Source organism: Perna viridis, chromosome 10 (genome assembly GCF_037379345.1).
Source record: "Perna viridis isolate PV_CMFRI_1.1 ecotype Kerala chromosome 10, ASM3737934v1, whole genome shotgun sequence".
NCBI lineage: Eukaryota > Metazoa > Mollusca > Bivalvia > Mytilida > Mytilidae > Perna > Perna viridis.
This window is the reverse complement of record NC_142454.1, coordinates 4,284,704-4,306,061: the sequence shown is the minus strand read 5'-3', so window position 1 is coordinate 4,306,061 and position 21,358 is coordinate 4,284,704. Positions and strand designations below refer to the sequence as shown.

Sequence of the window (21,358 nt, the reverse complement as noted above, 5' to 3'; positions counted from 1 at the left end):
TTGTTTGTATGGATTCGTTTGGAGTTTTTGGAATCCAGTACAATGGGTGAAGCATAGGAATATGAAATAATTGGTATGGATTTGTCTTTGAAATATGGGGGAATTTTGTTGGTAACGTTTTTGTGATGGAGGACGTTAGCCAAATTAATTGCATCTATACCTTTGTTGACAAACGGTAGTGGAAGAAATGATCGTTTTTCGTCATCTTGACTTTTCACACAAACTGGTTTAAAGAGTCTGTGGAAACCAATATCCAAAATGATGGCAATAAGTCTGTATAATGGTGAGGTGGTATCAGAAAGAGTAATCAAGGGAACCAAGGTTATAGCAGTAATCAAAAGAATGCAATCCAGGGACAAAGACCAGACATGGAAAACAGACACACACAACAAAGAACATAAAGCAACTAAAATCATACATACAAAGCAACAAAAGTAAATGAGCAACTCGGACTCCACTAAAAACTGGGAGCATGGACCAGGTGCACCTGGAAACAGGAGTGTCAAGTCTTGTTTTGTAAAGGGAGTGTAGTAGAGTGAGAGGTATAGAATAAAGTTTGGTTCTAATGTGATGAAATCCAACAGGTTTTTGTATGAAATGATGGAGACCATCTATGGAGACATCATGTAACTTAGGTGACGTGTAGTGGCTATGGCCATGACTCCTTTCCCGTCTTGGATTTTTGTCAAATAAATTTTGAACCCTGGATTCCTTGATTCTTTTTAAAACATGAAAACATTTGTTGATGACTGATGTGAAGTTTAGTAGAGCATGTTATACAGGTATAACCATTGCTTCATGCGCTATGTGCTATATTTAACTGAATACATTTTGCATTCGAATACTGAAAACAGTTCCTGTTAATAGGATATTATTATTTGGGGAATTTACGTTATTGAACAACTTTATGAATCTCGCAGGATTATTCCTGACAGGGATTCTCTTAGAAGCTGAAGTTGGTAAAACCAACAATTGTTGTTTGCTGAACCTAGCCGAACGCGGCCAGATGATACCATACAAGCAGCTTGGCTGATGAATTGACGCTTTGGTGTATTGAGCGTGGGTTTGGAAGCGTTTTCAAACTCAACCTGTCTCAGAGGAACGCCAACTGAAAAGTCAAAGGTAATATAACCTAAATACAAGGTATGCAATTGGTGTGATCATCTTGGCGGATCTTTATTCATGAAACTATTTTGTACGCACAGGAATGGACTGAAATAACAAATTCCGATTCTCTAATAGAAAAAGTAATCAAGGGAACCAAGATTCCAGCGGAAATCAAGAAAATGTAATCCAGGGACAAAGACTCACTAAAAACTGGGAGCATGAAGCAGGTGCACCGGTAGGCTAAGCTGCTTTTTAAGAAACACCCGCCGAGTTGCTCTTAAAAAGTCAATTGCGGGGTAGACGAAACTAAGACACGTTGAAAAAATCAGTTTTCATGGAGCAGATGGATACATCGTAACGATACATGAGTCCATGATGACGACCATAAAACTTTTGTAGTGATGACTTCAATCTTGTAGCAACATAACCCTGCTCCAGAAGTCTAATTGTTAGTAATGTAGCGCGATACAAAAAGTTCGTGTAGTTCCGACAAGCTCCGGCATAACGTATGAGTTGTGATAGAAAAATACTCCATAGACAGGTGTTGAATGGGATGTTACCACAGATGAAAGGAAAATTGACAATATGGAATGAAAAGTAATCATGTTTGTTGTAAACTTTGGTCGATGGTTTTCCTTTACCATCGATCTCTAAGGTAAAGATATGTGGCTTCACAGTGTCTAGTATCCTTTACATCAAGTTCTTTGGAGAAGATACGATGTGTCAGATCCCCAAAACTAGGATTGTTTAACGATAATACGTCATCTATATGGCGGAAACTGTGATTAAAAGATTTAGCTAAACAATGTACCTTCTTTCCGAGCAGATCAGCTTTAAGGTCAGCCTCGTAAGAGTGAAATAATAGGTCATCAAGTAGAGGATCACACTTTATTTCCATTGGAATGCCGACCGTTTGTTGAAAATCGCGCCACTCTGGACAAATATGTTGAATCTCTACTGAGAACTATATATTTGTATCTAGGTGTGCCATCTTTTTTTAAGAAACAACTGGGTATGGGGAATAGAAGTATAAAGATTTAAAAAAAATCATAGGTCTTAATGCTATTATATTCTGATAATAATCTTGAATTGAGGGTCTTCAAAAGAACTTTCGAAATTTTCAGGATCCACGTTGTATTAATACCACTACGGGACTTACAAGTGTTGTGGTAAGACGGAGGGCCCTATTTGACAGCTGTGAGTATAGAAGTTAATAGTGTTGTAAGAGATGTGGTGTACATTTTGCAGATTCAGCTATGTAGCGTTGTTTGTATGGATTCTTGTGGAGTTTAGGAATCAAATACATAGACGGTATCATCGTCTTCGGTTGAGAGACCAAGAGGATAGCACATATTTATGATTTTCTCTTCTTTGGAGAGTGTAGTTTGAGTATTTTCTACGTCTATCTCTGATAAAAAAAACATTGGATGATATATGCTTTGCAGACAAAAACAATGTTGTTTTGAGCTTTGTTTTGTGGTACGCCAACATATTTGTCATGCATAGTAGACAAGGTGTTTGCTACATCGGGGTCTCTGACAATTGATGTAGCATTGACACTTATTGATCTACTTAAAACTTTCATTCGTTTCCAAACTGAAGACCTCACGGTCTTTACCCACACTGACAGAGAATCAATGTTTTCTTGTTTTCGTTTCATCCATTTTCTTGCGTGGTCCTCTATGGCGTCCATAAGTTTTAATTTCAATTCATGGAGCGTTGTTCATGGTACTTGGGACCTTTAGAAAGAACCTTACGCAGATATTCGTTTTCGATGATGCTTGAATCTCCCGTAACGACATGACCGGAAAGACCATATTTGAATGGAGAGTTTTTGCAAGAACAGTCAGGTGGTTTAGCCTTGAAGTCCTCAATCTCAATCTCAATGCTTAATGTTTTGTATGATGCATATGACGCGTATGCAAATATATGTATTCAAAAGTTATACGGAAAGCATTATCTAGTTTATATATTTTTATATGAAACGTATATGTACAATATAATTGATATTGCTATGCCTGTCATCAGTTTCCTTATTAGTTTATATCACATATTATGTCTTATGTTTTGCATGTTTCTCCTTAACCATAAATATAATTTTGTCAGTTTATGCATATAAAAATGAACGGGGGAATAAGGCTATTAGCATTGGAATTGGTCAGAAGTAGAACTTTTCAATGATGAAATTGGGATAGCTGGAAAGGGGGATTCTGGTTTTAGATTAGTAATTAGTAAACTATTTAAGAGTCAAATGGCATTGCAAGTAATTTTAACTAGCGAGCTTATGAGAAAAGGGATGGAATTATGTCTGGAATATGGTTATTGTGTGAGAAAAAACAACATTGAGCGTGGACCTTTGGGTTTATATACAAATCTACTCATGTCATGTCTGATTTATTTTATGACTGATAGGAAACGGGTGTTATTTAGATCAATGAGGTTACCGCAATATTAACACGAATAAGTGGCATATAAACCTTGATTAACATTGAATCTTTCTCTATTTTGGAATTTCTTTTAAATTTTTCATCTGTTGTCATTCGCCTGAGAAAATTTAAGCATACGCATTAGACAGGCTATTGACCTTTTAAATAAATGACTATATCATCGACAGACTCGTAATGATTTATTCAATTTCCAGGTGAGATTCAGTGCAGTAAAGTTATATATTACTACTATTTATTGTTTTATTTAACGTCTTTGAATAACAAAGATGACATTTAACGCTTATTTTTTATCCATTGCGCTGTTAATGAAGCCATTACGTAAGTTTTTTGTTGATACTAGCAGATCTGCAATATTAATCTCTCGATGTGATCTACTTTTACAATTTACAATTCAACTTTTAATTTCCATAGCTCTTTCTATCATCTGTCTGCCATTCATGACATCCTGAATTAATAACTTGTTTAGATGTTGTAGACTACAAGTTTCTTGTAAAATATCAACACCCACTTGGTGTAGTCGTTAGGTTTAATAAAGCAGGAGATTCCTTCTTCAATAGCTACCACAAATTATATTATTCATGTATTGAGTGGGAGTAACAAAAACGAAACAGAGTCGCAGTTAAAAAAAAATGTAGAAAGTCATTACAACTCGCACAATAATTATTTCCTGATATTGAATTCATTGAAAACATTTGGAATGATGACGAAGAAAATACAGGGGAGAACAAGCACAATTTAATAATAAACACCATGCGTTTGAACACAAAGGAACAAACGAAACAAAGAGTTATTGAATACATATTGGAAATTATTATAGAAATTTAAATTGCACAAACCTGTATATTATAAGCACAATCTATATACGACTATATACTATACTATGTCCAAATATTTATACAAACAACTTTTTATTGTATCGCAAAACCAAAAAGTGTGTTCATGTAATGCCAACGTTTCACGGATAACACGAATCAGATGATGAATTAGTACTTTCCCATATTGGCATTTTTTTTTGGGGGGGGGGAGGGGTTGTCTTTGTTTATTATTTTATGTTGTTCAGCAATATGAAGTGTCAAGGATTTGTCATTCATAGCATAAAAAGTGGTAATTCAAATAGTAAAACAGAACTTTATATCCGCCACTGTTGTCAGTGATTGGAAACAAACTAGAAGGAATAATAACTAATTAAATGTGATAATTGTATTTATAATGCAACAACTTATTTCCTCAATTTATATATAATCTTTCTAACAGATAATGTAGAAGAACCTACAACGTATTATGTAAGAGTGTTGAATGGTGGGGCGTTTTATAGACCGATTAACACGGACTTTCTGAAATATTTCCCACAATATAACAAATTAATAGTTTCCTTCGTATCAAAGGTATTCCATGCCACTATTGTGCCAAACAAAATAAATTTTGATTAGAATAAAGGATGGAATGACATGTTGGTTTGAACTGCTATTTTTTACTCTTGCTTTCATGTAACAAGTTAGTTAGAATTTGTTTATTATGATTATTATTCTTTATGAAAACAAACGTATTTTTCGTAACATCTTTATGTTTTTATCTTCAAAATCTATGTATATTCATTTTAAGAATAAGATTTACACACATCAAGCACCGGAAACAATAGTAGCTACAATACCAACTCTTCACATACCATCGACCAAACGTTGCCTTAGTATTTTAACTATGCATGCCTCAACACTGTTGTATTTTTACTAAAAAAAAATAACAATAATTAAAAAAAAGATATCCTCTATTATATTTGTCTCTAATTATATCATAAATGTCTGTACAATATGTTTGTGTGTAGATTATTAAGAACTGACTGCGTTTTTTCAGTAAGTGTCCAGAAGTAGTTTGTAGAATTATGCTTCAGACATACGCTGACAGTCTTAACGTAATTTCAATGATGGACAAGCTTGATAAATATCATGTCTAGTGATATAATAGATTTGTGTTTTTAAATTATTAATATAAATCTTTCAAATATATGATCGTGATGAAATTTATAAACCTTACAAAATTGAAGTTTACTGATGAATTATCTTAGTTAAACTTGATCTGATAATTAACCAGAAGAAAATTGCTCTTGTGTTTAAGATAAGGTACTACGACAAGCCTTAGGAAATATGATTTCATGAATTAATTTACTATAGGCACTGACATGCTTGTTGTCAGAAGTACAGCGTAGTTGATGAGACGAATTCATTTATTGACTTTGTGAACTTAAAAATGTTTCATTGACAGGCATTACAAAACTAAAGTTTCAGTCGATGAATAGAAATATAACTCAAAGTGTTTTAAAATATGCAAGCTTTGATTGTTGCTAACATCCGTGGGAGGAACCTCTTAATTTATTGCGATTTCACAACCAAATGAAGATACAGCATTAAGCGGAAGTTAACGTATGTTTCATCAAGCCAAAGTATTCTGGTCACAGCTGACACTTTTGTTAGAGTATAACTAGTGGGTGTTTATCTTACTTAAAATGTTGTTTTCAAAGACCTCAAAGACAATGTGCTTAACGAAATAAACGAATTATTCCTCAGGATTTAGCAAAACAGCTATTTGTTAAAATTATTGACAAGTCAGACGAGTTCAAAAATTACAGCTGGTTTTAAACTGATTTTAAAGAAAGATTCTACAAGTACATTTACTTACGGTAAGTCGTTTAAGATAGTTTGGGACTTAAAATAAAAAAAATAAAAAACTGTAAATCTAACAGATATGAATGTGTTCATTAAGAATATTCTTGATCACTATTAGTTTCTGTTCACTGCAGATAAGCTGTATCGATAGACCTAATGAAACTTTAATGAATACAACTATAGTTAATTGTAGATTGTGCTGAGAAAACAGCGATTATGAAACAAACCAGTCTGTAATAATATTAAATAGACAGATAGAACAGAACTGACGACGTGTATTGAAGCTGCAGTATTTAATAACAAATAGTAAAAAAAACTTAAAATAGGAAGTATAACAGGTGGATATTGAATGATTTCGGTCAGTAATTTTCTAAACGAATTTGTTAACGAACATCTTTACACTACATCGGAGGATATTATCATTTTTTATTGACATGCGCAAAATTCATGATTTTTACATTTTGTTTGCTCAAACTGCTTTGCTGGTCAACTTCATGATAACATGTTTTAATCATGATATATACAGATTTTTGGGCAATTGGGTTTTGACTCTGGTTTTGTCACGGGTATCTCAATTCGAGCCCGTTAGGGAGGACCTAAGATTCCATGAGAAAGCCTTAAAAAACTATTGCCTAACATTCTGTTTATCGGTAATATATATGTAATATTTTATTTGCGTTTATTGTATATTAAAAAATACAAAATTCATCTTCACTGCGACGTTACGATTTTGCACGCATGCCTGGTTTCAAACTGACCTTTTTGTTGTATCAAGACCAGTATGCTGTGACAAGCATTATCAATATGTGTACTTCAAAGGAAAATATCACAAATTACTGATACACATACACCTTTCCTTAAATTGTTACTGTATTTAAGTTTTGAAGGTTTTAACGCACCAAACCTAGAAAAAAATACAAACTGTGTCACTGCCATCGGTCCTTATATAATTTCAGGTAGATTGTACCACTAGTTCTGAAAGTGTGACTTCGATTAACAGAAGTGCTAACGAGAGTATAATATAATACCGTGGTTAAAGTATTCCTACTGATTTTAGGCTATCGATGTATAGTAACTGAAGTTTCTCTTTGATTTTAGATACGCTATGACACTGCTAATTGAACTATGATATGGTGAATTCAGATTATGGATGGAGCTCTAACTAGTGGAGTGATAATATTGTCATTAATTACACAGGTAAGACTATTTCCTTCATTGTTTACAACCTAGATAATGCAAACCAACATATCTATTCAACATTAATATTGTTAGAAAGTGGTCTAGCTTGTAAGTCTAGATTAAGACACAAAGTTGGATTTTATATATATTCTCTTTAAACGGATGACAAACACGTGCAAAATTAACCTTTTAGGAAAAACTAATGTTCATATAATCACTTCTTTCTGTTTTTATATTATTTTTATTTATTTTTATTTCTTATTTTGTTATAATCAAACGACTTACTCCTTTTGAATGGTATATTCATCAGCACCATGAAAACTGATTTATTCAACGGGTCATAGTTTTCCTTTCCTCGTTTGTCTACCCCGGACTTGACTTTTTATGAGCAACTCGGCGGCTGTTTCTAGAAAAGCAGAGGACGCTTACCCTACCGGTGTACCTGGTCCATGCTCCCAGTTTTTAGTGGAGTCCGAGTTGCTCATTAACTTTTGTTACTTTGTATGTATGATTTTAGTTGCTTTGTGTTCTTTGTTGTGTGTGTCTGTTTTCCATGTCTGGTCTTTATCCCTGGATTACGTTCTTTTGATTACCGCTATAACCTTGGCTCCCTTGATTACTCTTTGAAGCCATGCTATATTCAAATTTTGTAGATATGATGAAAAGAAGACGTCCCCTTATTATCAATTTGTTAAATGTTAAGTTTTTGAATGGCCATTTTTTTGTAAAGTAGTTAGTGCTCAGTTTGTGGAATAATCTCACCTCTTGTCCAGGTTTGCTTTGTAATCATTTCATCGCCTATTGTCGCTTAATGTACTGTAATACCGAAAATATCTACTTTAGAAATCTGTATCGTCCATACAAATATCTGAAAGCAGAGCAGCACTTACCAACTACTTTAATCGCAAGGGGTAAAATTACCAATTTTAACTAATGTCTCTTTAACAACAAGAACAGAAAAAATAGACCTTCTTACTTTAGATAAAAATAGACCTTCTTACTTTAGGTAAAAGATAGACCTTCTTACTTTAGATAAAATATCTCTACAAAATACTTTGTTATATCGAGCGAATGTTATATACCGTATCCTTATATAATTTATTGCATTGAAAGATAAAAATCCTGAATTGTAATCAGTGTGTGAGTTCTTTTCTTTCCTCTTGAAAATAGAAATGGACAGAAAGGAATTATGCCCGCTATGACATGGTTTGCAATATTTAGTATCGAGAGAAGTAAATTTCCTTTAAAATGCCAAAATTTATTATCTTGGTTTTTCTTTCTTGAAAAAAACTTTACAGATAGTAAGAAACCAGAAAGGATCTGTTAATTACAAATTTGAATCTGAACACACGACATATATGATTGAAAAAGGAACAGATACTGCGAAACGTAACAACCCGAATGCACCATCGTATACCATTTATAAAGATAATAAATATATACGGAGATCACTAAATGGTTTTCAGTAAGTCTCCATTGTGATTCAATTGGCTAATCCCGGCTTCAAGTGGGTTTCATGTGTTCAACATAGAAAGAAACGTAAATGGTTACAGGATTTCGGTGTACCCAGATTCATTCTCTCGGAGGTCTTCTGGTTTTTTTTTGTTTTTTTTTTTTTTTGTGTGTTTTTTTTTTCACTTTTCATGGTTATCAAATGATTTGGTCTTTTGTCCGTACTCTGTCTTCAGTCTAATTTGATATTTTTTCTTTAGATCTTAAATTCAATTTAATTTACTCTGTAATAAGATATTTTAGATAAAAGTAAGACGGGTGCAATACTTTTAAATGACGATTTGAACAGAAATCAAATCAGATGATGGCATTGCTATTATTTTTAAACAGAATACAAAGTAGCCATGCCTACTGATATATTTATAAGGTAACTACCAGAAACCTGTGATGCTTTTATCAAAATGATATTATTTGTTGCAACCGGAAATCATGTGACATTCACAATTATAAATTGTAGTATCTAATACGATCCAGATCTTGTTGACTTATAGTGTTCATCATTAACAAGAAGAAAACAGATGCGATCGGAAAAGTGAAAGTTTCAATCTAGAACAGGGTATCACACCTATTGCATATACTAGTAATATGGAAGCCTGTATGGTACACCCGATTTCTAGATATGGGCATGTGGTTTAAACAATAGCCAAAAAAGCCGTCATGATATATTACACGCATTTGGTTCATATAAAGTAGGATAAATTGCAAATGATTTACTAAGACAGGTCGACAAGTTGGCTTATAAGAGAATAATCTGACTCATGAAATTTCGACAAGACAGAATTTAATCGAACATTCAGACTTATTTTGAAAGAAAAACAACTAGAAATCGGGTATACCATACAGGCTTCCATGTTTTAAGGATGAAAGAAAAATGGTGATGTGCATTTTAGTTGCAACATGAAAATATATAACATGTCATGAACAAATGAACATACCGTTTACAGAAGTATCGTGATTTTCCTTTTACTCATAGAAAACAATTTAGCTAATGCTGTGTATTTGGGTCCCACCTCAAAATGATGAAAACGCCCCTTTTAGTGATCAGTCAGTATATCAGTGTGTACGTTACAAATCGTGCCTTTTATTTTGTTATTTAGCATGAGAGTACACAACTCAACACTTTAGTTATCTTTGACATAGAATTTTAACAATTAGGTCAAATTTGATCATTATAACAAATCATATCCAGGCTGTAAAATTTTTCTTTTGTAGTTTTAGAAAGGCTTTTGATATTCTACATTTGGGTAGACAACCGACAACCCGTTAAATGATAAGAGTCATCCATTTCTTTCGACTTTCGATTCATGTTTTAAATTTTTTATATTGTACCATTTTAAATCCGGGAAGAATAAAGTAATCTCGAACTTCGTCCGTTCTACTTTCGATTCATGTTTTAATTTTTTTATTTTTTCTTTACATCTGTGCTATCCTCTTTTGGTCTCTCTACCAAGGACGATGATTGTGATTTACCGTCTATGTACTGGATTCCTAAACTTCACAAGAATCAATACAACCAACGTGTCATAGCTGGATCTGCAGAATGTACCACCAAAACTCTTTCAAAACTTTTAACTTCTATACTCACAACTGTCAAAGAGGGTCTACAGTCCTACCAAAACACTTGTTACTCCCGTAGTGGTATTAGTTCAATGTGGATCCTGAAAAATTCGAAAGATCTTTTAGAGACAATCAGTTCAAGACTATTATCTGAATATAATAGCATTAAAACCTATGATTTTTCAACACTGTATACTTCTATTCCCTATACTCAGTTAAAATCCCGACTTAAAACATTAAACATCGTTGTTTTTCCAAAAAAGATGGTACACCTAGATACAAATATATAGTTCTTGGTAGAGATTCCTCATACTTTGTAAGAAATAATTCCAAATTATCTTCCAAATATACAGAGGAAGATTTTTACAAAATGCTGGAATTTTTAATCGACAACATATTTGTCCAGTGTGGTGGACGTGTTTTTTTTAACAAACGGTCGGCATTCCAATGGGAACAAATTGTGCTCCTTTACTTGCTGACCTATTCCTTCACTCTTATGAGGCTGACTTTATAGCTGATCTGATCAGAAAGAAAGAATATCGTTTGGCTAGATCCTTCAATCTCAGTTTCCGCTATACAGATGACATATTATCTTTAAACAATCCTAATTTTGGAGATTTGGTACATCGCATATACCCAAAAGAACTTGAGATAAAGGATACTACAGACGCTGTGAAGTCAGCCTCATATCTTGACCTACACTTAGAAATCGATGGAAAAGGAAAACTATTGACCAAACTTTACGACAAACGTGATGACTTTTCATTCAGAATTGTAAACCTTCCTTTCATCTGTGGCAACATCCCTTCAGCTCCTGCGTATGGAGTGTTCATATCACAACTCATATGTTATGCCAGAGCTTTCCGAAACTACGCAGACTTTTTGTATCGCGCTAGAACTCTAACAAATAGGCTTCTGGAACAAGGTTATGTTGCTACAAGATTGAAGCCATCACTACAGAAAATTTATGATTGTCATCATGACCTCGCAGATCGTTATGGTGTATCCATCTGAACCATGAAAACTGATTTATTCAACGAGTCATAGTTTTCCTTTCCTCGTTTGTCTACCCCGGACTTGACTTTTTATGAGCAATTCGGCGGGTGTTTCTAGAAAAGCAGAGGACGCTTATCCTACCGGTGCACCTGGTCCATGCTCCCAGTTTTTAGTGGAGTCCGAATTGCTCATTTACTTTTGTTACATTGTATGTATGATTTTAGTTACTTTATGTTCTTTGTTATGTATGTCTGTTTTCCATGTCTGGTCTTTGTCCCTGGATTACATTCTTTTGATTACCGCTATAACCTTGGTTCCCTTGATTACTCTTTCGACCGTCCACATCTCCTCTGTTACTGTTTTGCATTCTTTATATTGATATGTCGTATCGCGGAATTCTATTTTAAACTCTAGCGACATCTAGTTCCTCTTTGACAACTTTGTTTATATTTTGACCATACTAAGAATGCTATTTGGGATGGGATGCATGTCTTTATGAGTGAGCTTCGTTAACAGTGTATCCAGTTTGTTTAGTCTGTACCAAATGATGTTTGGACTACGACATTTTTTGTCATTAATAAAGGAATTTAAAATTTGACATTTTGGAACCTTCCGGTAAACCCCGTAAAATGTATTCATAGAATTTATTACGGGACTCAAAAAGATTCTTCTAATTTATATATGATTTGGACGACGAAATGCTGACTACATACACGCTGCAGTTGATTTCAACATCAAATAAGGGAACTGGGAGTAAACCCTCACTGCATAAAAAATAAGTGAAGTAGCATTTAAGTTTTTGAACGAAAAAAAAAATCATTATAAGTTTAAATGATTATAATCGTGTCAAATTTTAAAGTGTTCTTGACTTTTCCTGATTTCAATGGAGAATTATGACTCTTTTTCTTTTTATACTTTAACATAAAGATAACGGAATGAGACGTATTTTATTTTTGTTTTCTTTATCTCAAGAAAGTAATAAGTATCGTTTGTATTTATTTGAAGTCCAGTTAACATAAAGATATAGTCTGAAGAAGGAGCTTGTTGGATATAATTGAATAAGTAATGTTGATAAAATCTAAAACTCTTTTGAATGTTTTAAATTAATATGATTGTGTTCCAATTTTTTAATTTCTCATTAGGGTTAAAATGAGGCGGGTGTATTTCCTTTTGATATTTTTTGACGAATATACAAATAAAAACCGTCTGAATCAGCAAACAGTCGGATATTTTCATTTTCGAAATACATTTCTTTCTCATATGTTAGATATATATTTGTATGTGCAATGATGACATAGATGATCATTAGAGCTTTCCAAAGTATAGTAATTTGGTGAAAAAATGATATTTTTACGATTCCAATATGCATTGTATATATTGTTATCTTGTCCTTTTTCTTCCTATTTGTTTGGCTTACGAGTATCAAAGTCGACTTAAAAGCTGTAGTTTCTTTAATAACACATTGCTATGAGACCTTTTTGATGGTAAGCTTCAATTTCCATTTGCTCTTTGCTACGGTATGTTAACAAGATTGCAAAGGAAGTCTCTTATGTACAATATTCAGTTTGCCAACTTAACCTGGACAGTTGCTATGAGTAATCTCAAAACAGTAATGATATCATTGTGGGGGTTGCATTTTCCAAAATAAATAATAATCAAAGAGAAATCAAGGGAACCAAAGTTATAACGGTAATCAAAAGAATTTAATCCAAAGACAAAGACCAGACATGGAAACAGACATACACAACAAAGAGCATAAAATAACTAAAATCATACATACAAAGTAACAAAAGCAAATGAGCAACTCGGACCCACTAAAACTGGGAGCATGGACCAGGTGCACCGGTAGGATAAGCGTCGAGTTGCTCATAAAAAGTCAAGTCCGGGGTAGACAAACGAGGAAAGGAAAACTATGACTCGTTGAATAAATCAGTTTTCATGGTTCAGATGGATACACCATAACGATCTGCGAGGTCATGATAACAACCATAAAACTTCTGTAGTGATGGCTTCAATCTTGTAGCAACATAACCTTGTTCCAGAAGCCTATTTGTTAGAGTTCTAGCGCGATACAAAAAGTCTGCGTAGTTTCGGAAAGCTCTGGCATAACGTATGAGTTGTGATATAAAATCTTCATGCGCAGGTGTTGAAGGGATGTTGCCACAGATGAAAGGAAAGTTTACAATTCTGAATGAAAAGTCATCGCGTTTGTCGTAAAGTTTGGTCGTTTTCCTTTACCGTAGGTCAAGATATGAGGCTGACTTCACGGTGGCTGCAGTATCCTTTATCTCAAGTTCTTGGGGGTAGATGCGATGTGTCAAATCCCCAAAACTAGGATTGTTTAAAGATAATACGTCATCTATATAGCGGAAACTGAGATTAAAGGACCTAGCCAAACGGGCCTCATTCTTTCGGATCAGATCAGTTATAATTACAGCCTCATAAGAGTGAAGGAATAGGTCAGCAAGTAAAGGAGCACAATTTGTTCCCATTGGAATGTCGACCGTTTGTTGAAAAACACGTCCAACACACTGGACAAAATGTTGTCGATTAAAAATTCAAGCGTTTTGTCTCTGTATTTTTCTCATTTTTCTCTGTATATTTGGAAGATGATTCGGAGTTATTTCTTACAAAGTATGAGGAATCGGTATGACAGTTGTGAGTATAGAAGTCAAAAAGTTTTGACAGAGGTTTGGTGGTACAATTTGCAGATCCAGCTATGAAATGTTGTTTGTATGGATTCTCTTGGAGTATAGTTATCCAATACATAGACGGTGAATCAAAATCATCGTCCTTGGTAGAGAGACCAAAAGAGGATAGCACAGATTTATGGTTTTTACAATCTCTTCTTTGGAGAGTGTGGTATAAGTATAGGTCTTATTATTTTCTACGTCTACCTCTGATATAAACATTGGATGTAAAGCGTTTTGCAGACAAAAACAATGTTGTCTGCTGGTACGACAATATATTTGTTATGTATAGTAGACAATGTCTTTGCTAAACTGATGTAGCCTTGGCACTCAATGACCTGCGTCAAACTTTCATTCGGTTCAAAATTAAAGACCTCACGACCTTTAACCACTCTGACAGAGAATCAATGTCTTCTTGTTCTTTGTTTTATCCATTTACTTGCATAGTCCTTGACGGCATCCTTAAGAACTTTAAAGTTATAATCCAATTTATGGAGTGTGGTTCACGGTACTTGGGACCTTTAAAAAGGATATTAAACAGAGATTCGTTTTCGATGACGGTTAAATCTTCCGTAACGACGTGACCAGAAGGACCATATTTGAATGGAGAGTATTTGCAAGAACAGTCAGGTGGTTTAGCCTTGAAGTCCTCAATCTCGAGGTTCAGCAATAGCCTTTTATAATTGAAAATTTTGGATGCAATAGGTGAAGTATAGGAATATGAAATAATTAGTATGGATTTGTCTTTGAAATATGGGGGAATTTTGTTGGTAACGTTTTTGTGATGGAGGATGTTCGCTAAATTAATTGCATTTAGGTTACAGACCACCAATTCAACCAATGAGCATTTGGAACGTACGCAAAAATAGTCCTACGCAGAAATTACCCCTGTTCCTCATAGTGCTTTGAAAAAAGTTCTCATCTTATTTAAAAAAATTAAACAGTTTCTGAAAGGAAAAACATTTCTGTACAATTTATAGGTGCATTTTGCTTCTTGTGATGTGAAGCCTAATCTCCATAATGATTTCTATATATACCCCTCTCTTGTGAAAACACTGGGATTTCCCATGCTATTTATAGACCCTTCACTTCCGGTGACCAGTACTGCACTGCAAGTATGCTAACCCCACATGCCATTCTGAGGATTGTGAGCTGACATATGTAGAATCATGCTGATATATAGTCCCCTGCAGGTTAAAGTTAAGGTAAAGTCCAGAGAAGCCATTGAATACTGTGAAATTAGTATAGAAGCCTAAGAGAAGTGGAATTAGTGGTTTCTAGCCTTTATACCTTTGTTGACAACCGGTAGTGGAAGAAATGATCGTTTTTCGTCATCTTCTTCACTTTTTTCACACAAAGTGGTTTAAAGAGTCTGTGGAAACCAATATCCAAAATGATGGCACCAAGTCTGTATAATGATGAGGTGGGATCAGAAAGAGGAGTGTTAAGACTTGTTTTGTAAAGGGAGAGTGTAGTTTTGTACTTGTTAAGGTCGTCTATGTTCTTCAAGTTTTATTGTAACCACTTTGAGTAAGATATGGAAATCACAAGTACGAAACAGAACAATGAAATATTGAAAGGCAATTTCTGAATTGTTAAATTTATTGATATCTTAATTTATGTGCTAGACTTGTTTCAGTTTGTTAAGCAAATAAGAACATTTGGCTTTTACAGCTACAAGTTAATAAGTTGTCACACTGCAAACATATTTTTATTAAGGAATTCAATTCTCAACAAAAGCAATAAATGAAAACTTTATACTTGTTTAACTGATCGTTTGAACTAAAATTTAGTTGCAGGTTTTCTTTTGTTTTGAATGTTTAATTTGGAAGTCAATGTCATGAAAGCTTGTTGTCTTTACCTTGACTCTACCTTTGAATTTTGTTCTCATGATGGATTCTTTTGCTTTAACTTCCTTAGTACTGTGCCATTTTAAAAAGGACTGACGTGAATTGATATTCAATGTGAATGTGTAGAAGTTGAAGTGTGGTCTTGGGTGAGGATATTAAATTTCAAATTTATTTCATTTGCCATAGTTTCTAATTAAATTGGAAAACTGATGATAGTTCATTTAACATTTGTGAAGCTTGTTCGTGCATAGAATACAAGTTCGCATTTCGTATACTATTTACTATTTTCAATTTTCTATAAACGTTCTAAGAGTGCATTTGAGTATGTGAGACAGATACAGAAAACTAAAAAAATATGTGTGGAAGAAAAATAAATATTAGAATCTTGAAATATCTTCTGATTTCGAATTATATTAATTTATAGCTAATTATTGGTTCGTTTCAGATAGCATATCATATATTTAAACAGTAGTTACGATTTGAAGTGAAATATATTATACATTAAAAGTCTCTCTCTCTTCCGTTAAATATCGTCTAATAATATAAAAACATGCTTAAATGCATGTCTTTGCTACAAGTAGTTGCAAAATTGATTAAACTGTAGATAACTTCAATAAATAAGGCTGATTAATTTCTTTTGTATATCACTAAATTGTTTAAGTATAACCTTCATTACTGAAGATAGATGTCGTATATGATTGTTATAAGCCTGAATTTATATTGTTAATTTTCCATTTGCTAGTTTTACTGTCTTGTTTACCCCGTAATTAATATCTAAAAGTAATATTGAGTGCAATTGCAGAGAATTTGCAACATCTAGTATCATGTTTGAAAGATGATATTAACATGAAAGAGTTTGTACGTGAAATGACAACATTTTTCCATTGTTTTTTTTATCTAAATATTATGATTTTCCACACAGGTGATAAGTGTTGATACTTAACCCGTTGAATACAAACGTGTACACAATGCCTTAAAGGACATGATTGTCACCTCTGCATGTAATATCTATGGAATCTCGTTTATATGTTTAATTGTTTTTTGCTGTATCTTTAATTCATTAAATGGTGATTTTGTGGGCAGAAAAAAAAACATATGGAACCAAGATTTGTGCGGAAATCAAAAGAATATATTCCAACGATAAAAACTAGACCGGGAAAACAGATACACACAAAAAATGAAATAACTAAATTAGCACAAAAAAAAATGCACGGCTTTGTTGTTATATCGCAAAAGACCAACGCGGGAATATGAGGGACTTCCAATACCACACTACGTCTGCGTAAAAAGTTCAATCAATTACTACCGGTGCACCTGGTCCATGCTCCCAGTTTTTAGTGGAGTCCGAGTTGCTCATTTGCCTTTGTTACTTTGTATGTAAGATTTTAGTTACTTTATGTTCTTTGTTGTGTATGTCTGTTTTCCATGTCTGGTCTTTGTCCCTGGATTGCATTCTTTTGATTACCGCTATAACCTTGGTTCTCTTGATTACTCTTCCAAACTGCGTACGTCATTTCCGAAGTAAGTCACTTCCGACAATTTCTAGCCATAAATGTTTCACAATATATACGTGTATAATATGTATGTTCAAACAAGGCAGTCTACCATGTTTTTTTTTTCAATTAATATTGCTGATGTGCGATATTTCTTAAGAAAGTTATCCGTTATGATTTTGTTTTGTAGCATATAAATCTTTAGTTTGATAATGTTTACAATACCTACTCTGAACTCTAGGGTTAGAACACTTACTTTAAAAATGTATGAACAAATAGATGTCTATAATATTCATAATTCTCTGTATGGTATAGAGAAGACACCACAACCGTTACAATATGCATCCGATTGTTAAAATGTGTAAAAACTACTAAAGCTTTATTTATAAAATAAAGTGGGTATTAAAAATTCTTTTGGGCGTTTAAACGTTTTCGTTTTCCTAGCAGTTCAAAAGTCATCAAAGTAGTGGAAACACTGTCTGTTATTCATGACAAATATATTGTCGTATTTGCAAACAAAACCCCAAATTACCTAGTTCATTTATGTCTGTAAGTAGCATAACATTCATTAATTAGTAACGGAGGTAATTTTTTATATATTGAGCAGACCTTACACTAGCTGCTATCAAAGACAGAGGTTGCAATAACTTCTAGTTAGTTTTATTTTCATTTACTTCTCTACAAGGGCTGTCGACTGTGATTTTCGGTCAATGTATTTGATACCGCAATGACACAAGAATCGTTATAACTGGATAAGTGTACTACAACACCTCTTTTCAACTTATTTTCATCCATGCTTACAGTTTATCGTCATTCTTACACTTGTTTCTCACAAAGCGGAATGAATTATCAAACATAAATGCGGATTCTAAAAGATTTGATAGATTCAGTGATATTATTCAAACACAACATAACATACTTGAAAGAAGGTTCTCTTCAGCATTTTAGAGTGAAAAGTGGTAAAAAAATCCACATTTTACTGTACTGCTTATACATTCCAGGGGAGTAAAATGTTTGAAACATCTATTTTAAGGATTTATTTACTTATTTAGCCATTGTCTGAAACAGTTTGTTTGAATAAAAGAAGAAGCAAAGAGTTCTGATTAGAATAATTCATTATCCGGGGACAGCGTCTAGACCAAGAAATCAGACAAAACAGTATGAAAACACAAATCAACTCATTGAATACCAACAATAATTAATCAATAAATGGGGTGCCTGGATTCCACTAACATCTGGAAGGGGAACAGATGTGCCGGAAGAGAAAGCGTCCTCTGCTTTTCTAGAAAAATCTACGGAGTTGCTCATGTGATAAAACAGTGTCGTAGTTTCCTTCTTTCATCTTACTTTTAAAGTAATCACAAAAGCTTTGTATACCTGTTACAAGATTACGTTGTTTTAATAGCTTATTTGTAAATAAGGTTAAGCACCTTACACAAGATTCTTGAAGCTTCGGCAGGCTCTGACATAACATATGAATTTTGCTAAACGTTTTCAACTGTAGTGTTGGTGTTTTTGTAATTGTATTATCTCAAACACTTGTTTTTTTAAATCATCTGGTCAAAACACTGACTGTACAAGCGCTTCATATCATTTTTTATCCTTGATTATACAATGATATTGGCCTTTATTGCTACACATTTAAGTACCTTATAAGAAACTCAGGAAACTCATGAAATACGATTTGTTCATTAAGATATGACATTTTTAAATTGAAAACTGCATTAAGACTGAAAAGGACAAATATAAAAGACTTTCAATTGAATTATGATCTGTGTTAATAACTTTGAAATACATTTTGACTAATCTTACCATCTTGAATCAAAACTTTTAAATCAAATACTTAGATACACATATTTTTTTGCATATTGACACACGTTTGTTGATTTTGTTGCATGTTTTGGTAAGTGACGAAATCGGAGTTCACACGGTGATATACGTGTAGCCGAACCGTAGTTGTTGGTGGTCCAGTCATAATCTGAATGATATATTTTGAGAGTTATGAACGACAATCAACAAAAGTTGTGAAAGGGTGGCGATATCTGTATACTTGATTATTTGGATTACTTCATTACGTAATAAATAGATGCAAAATATCTACTACACGTCAATCAAAAGCGAATGTCTAACTGAAATGCTGACGGTTATCAATAACATTTGTATCCTTGCTTATACAAACGTCCTTCGTGGTTTTAAAACGATGGTGTGGTTTTGATACTTTTAATGGAGACAGAAATCAAATGCTTTCGTGACTGATAAGCAGGTGCTTCGTTTGTGTATTTCGAAACATAACTTTTGAGTTCAAATTTTTACGCCATTGTTTAAACTGCAAAAAAAAATACGATCGAATATCTTATTGAACCATAATTTTTACTACCTCAAAATGCCATTTTTGTTGGTGGTCCATTAGGGTCTTTTTAAATGCTAAATGCTTTATGCCAAAACAAGTCTAATTGATTTCACAGTCATTCAAGAGGGATATGTCTTTTACAAAATGCTTGCCAAAGTACATTTTCGGACTGTCAATATTTGCTTATTCAATTGTTAAACTTAATAATGCTACGCATATATGTCTTCACATTACGTACAGTTTACCTTCATTACACCATGGCCATCTCTGTTATAAGGCATGCCTATTTACTGCAAAAACACACTGAAATTTTAATAAATTACGTCAGTCTTTTTTCTTTTTGCTACTCAAACCTGTATTTGCAAAACGTCTCAACTTAATTTGTGTAATAGCAACTATGTGACATATCACAGTTACAGCTTCAAAGTTTTTTTTTCTTGTTGACAGGTGTTATCATCAGGTATATTTGAAATGGTAGTTACGTCAGTGTTCAACCCAAACGGCAGACGATTAGATGGCACGTGCTGTAATGTTATGTCTGACGAACGTTGTCAAGATGAGTGCAGGACGTTCATTACTTCATGTCTTCTACAGTACACGTCAGCAGTTTCAGATGACCCAGATTGTATATATGGGAACAAAACCTCAAGAGTCATAGGTGGCAATGACATAAGAAAAAATTTCACAGACAACTCTTCTTCACTGAGCATGAGTTTCAAATTTTCATGGCCGGTAGGTTTGAACTTATGCTACAAAATTAACTTGGGTTTCATACCTTGGTTGACGGGGCATTTTTACAGTTCTAAACTTTAAGAGAGAATTTGGTGTTCTGTTTTTTTTACATTTTTCCAATTTAATACTGCCGTTTCACACAGCTGTTAAAGGCAAGTATCCCTGTGGATATATCTTGAATAATATAGCCGAGTTTTTTTTTTGACAAAAAGCCATGAATTATCATTAGACTTCATTTCCGTCGTATTTCATCGTCAGTTTGAAAGCAGATAAGTCTTTTGGAGTGTTTTCATTCTTCTTGCATATTTCATATATATCTTTTGATTAAATAATGCAATTTACTGTAACTTCATCACTTGATATGTTATTTTTTTTCAAAATGTTATCGAGCTGATGTGAATTTCAAGAGAACATTTTTAAAGCAAATACAAACTGTTTAAATGTTTTGAAAATGTTTGATCAAATTCCACATTATAAAATACTTTCAATGCTATTAGGTGTCAGAATCTGTAGGAATCAGGCAGTGGGTGAAACATGGTATAAACAAAACCACCATTGTGAAAGTTTAATTTGACTTTTTGCACAATTAAAGTCAAAGAAAAAAGACAAAATTTTCCATATCCTTTTGGTAAACTGAGGTATTAAAACAGTGACACAGAGATCAAATAATGGTCTTTTTAAAATAGAGAAAACATCTTTGAGTGAAATCATATTGCCAGACAGCTGGTGTTTTGTCATGCATATTTCTAATGTTTCCCATTTTGCCTGATTCTAACAAAAACATG

At 33.4% G+C, this 21,358-nt stretch overlaps 1 protein-coding gene across 3 annotated transcripts in view; it reads left to right on the top strand.

Moving 5' to 3' along the window:
• Window positions 1–21,358, top strand: part of LOC148604212 (delta-like protein D) — a 46,284-nt gene that overhangs the window by 9,942 nt on the left and 14,984 nt on the right. The window contains exons 1-3 of one of the 3 annotated variants that reach the window (XM_088548064.1): window positions 5,600–6,228; window positions 7,313–7,411; window positions 20,289–20,573. In XM_088548064.1, coding sequence (XP_088404190.1) covers window positions 7,361–7,411; window positions 20,289–20,573 — 336 coding nt within the window. In that variant the 5' untranslated portion in view covers window positions 5,600–6,228; window positions 7,313–7,360. Of the gene's footprint in view, window positions 1–5,599; window positions 6,229–6,442; window positions 6,573–7,312; window positions 7,412–20,288; window positions 20,574–21,358 lie in introns of those variants that run through there. The other 2 variants (XM_088548067.1, XM_088548065.1) reach the window with 2 other exon arrangements.